The sequence below is a fragment of the Cyprinodon variegatus genome, unplaced genomic scaffold (assembly GCF_000732505.1).
Source record: "Cyprinodon variegatus isolate N-32 unplaced genomic scaffold, C_variegatus-1.0 Scaffold94, whole genome shotgun sequence".
In the NCBI taxonomy this organism is placed as follows: Eukaryota; Metazoa; Chordata; class Actinopteri; order Cyprinodontiformes; family Cyprinodontidae; genus Cyprinodon; species Cyprinodon variegatus.
The window spans coordinates 366381-372914 of record NW_015150547.1 but is presented as its reverse complement, the minus strand read 5'-3'; the positions used below and the strand labels follow the sequence as shown (position 1 = coordinate 372914).

The window sequence follows — 6534 nt, the reverse complement described above, 5'->3', positions numbered from 1 at the left end:
TAGTTATGTATAATATATTACATTTCTGACTGTATATCCCTGTAATTATTACACACTGTAGCTTTAAGATAATAACAACTTTTTCATCTGTCGATATGCCCTATCCAGAACTCCTCAAGTGGAAAAGTTTTTGTTTCACCTGTTTTAATTCGGTAAAAAGTCTCCTTTATGTAACCTTTTGCTATATGATTATTAATTGATTCATCAAAAAAAAAATTGACAGATGAATCGATTAACAAAATAATCATTAGTTGCAGCCCTACTTTGAATGTTTTACAAAATTAAAGCAGTCTGTGAAGTAGAAGAAGCTCGCTGTCATTTTTTTTTTTTCGACCATACATTTAATTGTACTTATCCTAATAGGAGACTCAGAAAATACCTATATTCAGAAATTTTAGCAGGAATTACAGTTTTTGTTATTCCAGTTACCATGGTATTTTAAAGTGTTGAAGATGTTTCTGATGAAAGCAACAGGCAGACAGCATCATAGGATCTCCACAGTACCTAACAGCATGGGAAACGTTTCTTTGAACATGTTTAGTACTGAACAGCTCTATGTAGTTTTATCTAACCAAAGCAAATGTTTCTGATGCTTCTGATGAAAGCTATTAGCTTGGGGAAATGAACTTTGGACCTCATTTTTCATTTTGAAGAGTGACTCAGAAAACAAAACCTCTCTATGGAGCATCATTGTTCTTCCTACATAATGTTGACCTGCAGCTCTGGTCTACATGTATTAGACCACAAATGTTGAAGAATACTTTCTCTTAATACACACACACTTGGTGTAAATGTAAAAAACAACTTTACTGATATTTATAGAAGGATGCACTGCATAAATATAAGATATTATTTCCAATATGGCTTCCATCCTTTCAGCACTAAATTCTGTTCTCTACATTCGTTTCGTCTCACTTTTGTGATTTTTATTCCCTCCAAGAGCTTTTTCAAGGTTTCCCATTATAAAGTGTTGCTTCGGATGACACTGTTTACCAGGCAGTGCAGAAGAAAAGAAAAAAAAAACCCTACTAACTTGAACAGAGAGAGTGTGGGTATGGTGTAAGTGAAAATGCAGACCTGACGCGGCTCACATATGACTCATCATAGCCTCCTTTGCAGAAGTTTGTTTGCTTCTTTGTTCCTTCTACTTTCCAGGTCTGCTCAGCCTGTTCCAGTTCCAGAACCACTGACCTCCTCCTTACGAATGCATTTCCTTCTACCTTTAACATTTCACGCTCAGCATGTTAAACCCTGCCTTATACGACACAGGTTCTCCAGCTGGAAATAGAAACTATCTGGCTCTCAAAGTACAAAACAGACAAACAGGTGATTTAGTGCAGATTAATGAAACCAGGAGTAGAGCGCAATAAAAGTCCCCTGCAGGCTCCTCAGACCTTGGGGAAACTGTTTTTGTCCTTGAGAGCAACTACATAAAATTCATTGCAGGAACTGTAAAAATAGGCTTTCATTTTCTGAGCCCTCCTACTACTGACAGACACAGAAGCGGACAGCCTTCTACAAATTATTATCTGCACAGCTACAGAGTGCTTGAAGATATTCCAGAAATGAATCTAATTACATTAGGTACTTCGCCTGATTTTTTTAAATGTATTTTAATGTTTATTTGAAGTCATCAATTGAAATGAATCCATGCAATCAAAGCATGCAGCTGAAATCTTCAGCTTCTAGGCACAAACTATCGCCTCCAAACAAATAGCCCATTTTAAACCTTCATAATTAGATCATTGATTAAATCAAAGAAGCAGTAATAATCATTACAGTTGCACTAATGATTTTTGATGATATTCAGACACTCTTGTGAGTTTTTGTTTTTCTTTGTTTGTTTTTTACTTTTAAATAGGGGCAAAGCATTACAGATGTTAGAACGCCCGGTGGCAAAGCTCCCTAAAGGGGCCCACAATTCCCAATGTCTCTGCTGTGGACATGACTGAGTAATGTGCTGCCAGAGTTGCCGGCTGACTGGCTGTGCATGCAGCTGGATGACTGACTCTCAGGCTGTTTGGCTACTTGCCTCATGGTGTCTCTCTCCGGCTGATTTATCCACATTTTCCTCCAGATTAGCCATCTCACTCTTTCTTTTTTTTTTCTTTGGTCTGACTCTCAGCTGCGTTGATTAGATGTGCTCTCTATCGATTATGTCAAGTGATCGTAAAAAACCTTGAAAAGGCTACCTAACCTAATTATGATCACTGGTAAACGGACAAAGCAGCTACAGTCAAACATCTATAGATGTTATGTATTTCTGCCTAGGGCATCATCATCTGCAGGCTAAAAGACAAAAAAATGATAAAACAAACTTAAAAAGCTGTAAAGCTTGTATACCAACTACTAAAAAGGAAAAGGCACCTCCTGTGGTGTAAATCTGGGCTGCACACAAAAAGTAGCTGATATGCTAAAATTTCAATCTGATTGTTTTTGTTCTTTGCTTTTGTGCTAAATGAAAAGCCTATTTTGTGTTTTTAAGGAGTCCGGTTTGCTTCTGACCATCTCTGGTTTGACTTTAGCGGCATAATTCCATCCATTCTGACACGCTTAATCCCAGGTGGGGTCATGAGGTGTGCTGGTGCCTATCTCCAGTTGTCTATGGGCGAGAGGCGGGGTCCACCCTGGACAGGTCGCCAGTCCATCGCAGGGCAACATAGAGACAAATAACCATTCGCACACAGCTAAGGAGAATTTAGAGAAGCCAATTAACCTAACAGTCATGTTTTTGGACTGTGGGAGGAAGCCGGAGTACCTGGAGAGAACCCACACATGCTCAGGGAGAACATGCAAACAAACAGGCTTCACTGAGCAGCCCCGCTGCATAATTCTACTCTGAAAAATGGATTCTGTTTGGGAATCATTAACACAAACATTAACATTTGTTAGAATATGTACGCACACTAGGGGAGCAACTAATGATTATTTTGCTAATCAATTAATCTGTCGATTTTTTTTTTGATTAATCACTTAATAATCGGATAGCAAAGAGTTCCAGAAAGAGGATTTTTTTTTTTATGAATATAAACCAGATGAAAATAAAATGTTTTCACTTATGGAGCTCTGGATAGAACATGTTGACAGATAAAAATGTTTTTTTGTTGTTGTATCTTTAATGCAAAAATGGTTCCACATTTTTTTTACAAGTTTGATATAATTGCTGCTCTAATTGGGTCTCTCTGTCAGCTAAAGGCATATTTTAAAGTCTCTTTAGTCCATTTAACGATTAATCGATTACTAAATTAGTTGACGATTATTTCAATAATCAATTAATCTGATTAATAGTTTCAGCTCTAACACACACACAGAAAAAATGCATATGTAAGGCTACAAAAAAAACACTGCAGCGTTAAAACGGCTTTACGACGACTCAGATGTGAATGTGAAAAGAGCTGAGCTAGACTTGAGCTGTTATAACGCTTTATTATTAAAGTCGCCGTGAGTCAACATACAGTAAGATTTTACACTACCTATACATACAATTAAATCAAGATTGGAAGGTGTTATCTACTTTCATTCTAATTTCAACTCAGCATTTGTTTCTTTATTTGACCTTAATATCTAAAATATATGCTAATATTTTTATAACGTTTTTTGCTCTGAATGCTTCTCTTAGTTGCTGTTCTGATTACTCCTGAACAAAAAGGCGAAAGATATGTAATATAGATCTAATATTTACCATACAGAGGATTAAAATAACATTATTAACTACATTTTTTATTCTTTATAACACTATAAAATACTTCACAAACTCTGATGCATATCAAGACGCTCGTCTTTGCGAATAGTGATTCTCTCCCAAGGTCTGAATGATTTCCAATGTTTAATTCACGCACTAAAACAATCAAATAATTCTTTACAACATGTTTACAGCTTTACTAAAAACTAAATTATTGACTAATTATCAGCCATTTACAATTGTTGTTTAAAGAAAAGTTTCCTCTGCTATTGTTTCTTAAAGCCTGTTTAACATCACCAATTTTAACCTCACACTGAATAAGCTGCTTATATATAAAGACACATCTAAGGCTTTTTGATAATATCAACTATTTTTAGCCCCATATAAAGGAAATCTTTATGTATGGTGCCACTTTCCGCTTGGTAATATGTTATAACCATCCATCAACGAGTATTTAAGAGTTTCAAGAGTTTTTTCCTCGTTTATTAAGAATTTTTTAGCACTATGGGCTTGCAAATTGGTAATGGTAGTGTCAATGTAAAGTTTTATAAACCCTTTTACAAAAGGACTTTCATAATATGGGGCTTTTTTATGATTATTTTTTATTTATCTGAGCAATAATACAAGTAAAATGTACATTTCAGTAGTGCTCAAAAGACGTAGACGTTCAGGATCTTAAAAGAACCTACTGAATACCCCCAATGGATAAACTGCTACAAATTCAGCTTTCAGGTCTTAATAAGCCATAATTAAGCAGGTTGGGTTAAGGAGACTTTTTATATACTGGAAAATATTTAGATCAATTATAAGTGACTGCTTCTTTCTTACTCCTATAACTCAGTATTTAGAGATGGTGTGTTAGACATTTCTATAAAATTCACACTGCAAAAAATGGAAATCTGTAGTTATATTTGCTTAAATTGAGTGAATTTTGTCTTGAATTGAGGAGATAAGTGAGACATCTTGCCAATGGAAGACAATTTACATTTAAAATAAGAAAAAAACAATTGCTTTGTCTTATTTTCAAGTGAATATTATCTAATTATCTTATTTTAGTAGTAGAAATACTGATTCCATTGGCAAATCGTCTTATTTACCTACTAAAATTAAGGGTAAATACACTTATTTTAAGAAATGTTGTACTTATTTCTAGATGGTTTTGCAGTGCATACTAAAAAGTGATTTTTTTTTTTAGCTATTTTTTGTTTTAAATAAGTTACATAATGAAAAATATGTAATAAATAAAATGTACATTTGTCTTGTGTCCTCCTCACCAGCAGTAGTATCGCTATTGTGCGCTGAGGACTGACAGCAGGACATTCATTAATGATGAAAGCCCAGAGGAGCCGCTGTGAACTTGAATGCGCGGTTGTGGGAATGAAGAGGAAGATGTTTGGTGATGCTGCGCGATAATGCACATTATGTACTGAAGTGGGGGGAGGATGGAGGGTGGGGGGTGCATATACTGCTGCATGCACGCTGCTGATGATAGTGGCGTTAATAATGGATAGGCCCCGCACTATAAACCGGCTGGTTGCAATGTGATTAGCCCAAACCAGAGTGGCCTATTTCCCCGGAATGACATGCCCAGATAGTGCCCCTTTATTTAAATGTTGCCCAGGCTCATTGTTGCATGCGCGCTTCCACGGCTCATCCTAGACGCATATTCTTATTGAAATAAAGGCAGGTTGCAGACATACCCCGGCGGGATGGTGTTTGTACAGGCTGTCCTTTGTGAAGAGAGAGGATGAAAAAAAGGTGCATGCAGGCTATTGAATGGGAGCAGTGATGGCATGCTTTCAACCTACAGTCAAGGTGTTTCTTCTTGGGTCCGCTGACTTCATGCGTCGTGGCCTTGCAGACGGCTTTGCTGATGGCAGAGCCGGTCATGCTGTGCTGCGCAGCGGCGATCCGGTCCGTCAAAGACTGTCCCGACATGTTACAGTGGAAGAGGAGGAGGAGGAGGTGGTGGTGGTCGTGTCCGGATGGGGGGAGCAGGGGAGGACGATGGAAATGTCTTTAGTGGTAGGGAGGAGGGTAGTGCCCTCTGTGAGAGTCAGGAGGAGGAGGAGGAGGAGGAGGAAGAGGAGGAGGACAGGAGCTGCAGAGAACACCGAGGAGGATCCGGTGGGAGAATTCATGCGTCGGACAAAAAGAAAAAAAAAAAAAAGGAGAACAAGGAAAAAATAGAAGACCGTCACAAATGTGCACGAGGAACCGGCTTCCAATGGTGGTCAGGGGAGGTCTGCCTGAAACAGATGGGGGGGGTCAGGGTGCGTCCAGCGCGGAAATGTCACTAATCTAAAAACGGACAGTGATTAATGGTGAGTTCTGCCCGGCATCCCGTAAGAAATCACACCAATCTGCATCCTCCTTTCCTCCCCATCCGCCCCCCCTCCTCTAATTGTTGACCCCCCCCCCAGAATCAAATCCATGCGCAAACACCTCTTTGATCTCCACAGCACCCCACGCTGGCTGCAGTCTTTGTCTCTTTCAGTTCGCTCACTGAAACAAACCAATAAATAAACTGAGTAAATCTCTTTTTAATTTGAGAAACAGGCCAATTCCTGTCCCTCACTTATTCAATCAGTCAAACTTGTGTGTAAAATGGCAGCACATGAATCAGGTGACTGAGAGAGGAGGGCGATTGGGCAATTTGGGGGTGGGGTCTTAAAGCAGAATACTGCCCCCCCCTCAATTTATGAGGCAATTATCTGCTGTGGTGACGTTCTTGGACGTTGATGATTCAAAACCTGAAATTTCTAATTCAGAATCAGAAATACTTATATATATATATATATATATATATATATATATATATATATATATATAATAAAGATAAAAATATATAC

The 6534-nt window shown here is 38.1% G+C and overlaps 1 protein-coding gene across 3 annotated transcripts in view; it reads right to left on the bottom strand.

Moving 5' to 3' along the window:
• The window catches only part of LOC107084214 (phosphatidylinositol-binding clathrin assembly protein-like), a 48145-nt gene extending 41874 nt beyond the window's left edge, over positions 1-6271 (bottom strand). For all 3 annotated transcript variants that reach the window (XM_015373938.1, XM_015373939.1, XM_015373940.1), the window contains exon 1: positions 5491-6271. In XM_015373938.1, the coding sequence (XP_015229424.1) occupies positions 5491-5620 (130 nt within the window). In that variant the 5' untranslated portion in view covers positions 5621-6271. The remainder of the gene's footprint in view (positions 1-5490) is intronic.
• Positions 6272-6534: the final 263 nt, after the last annotated feature.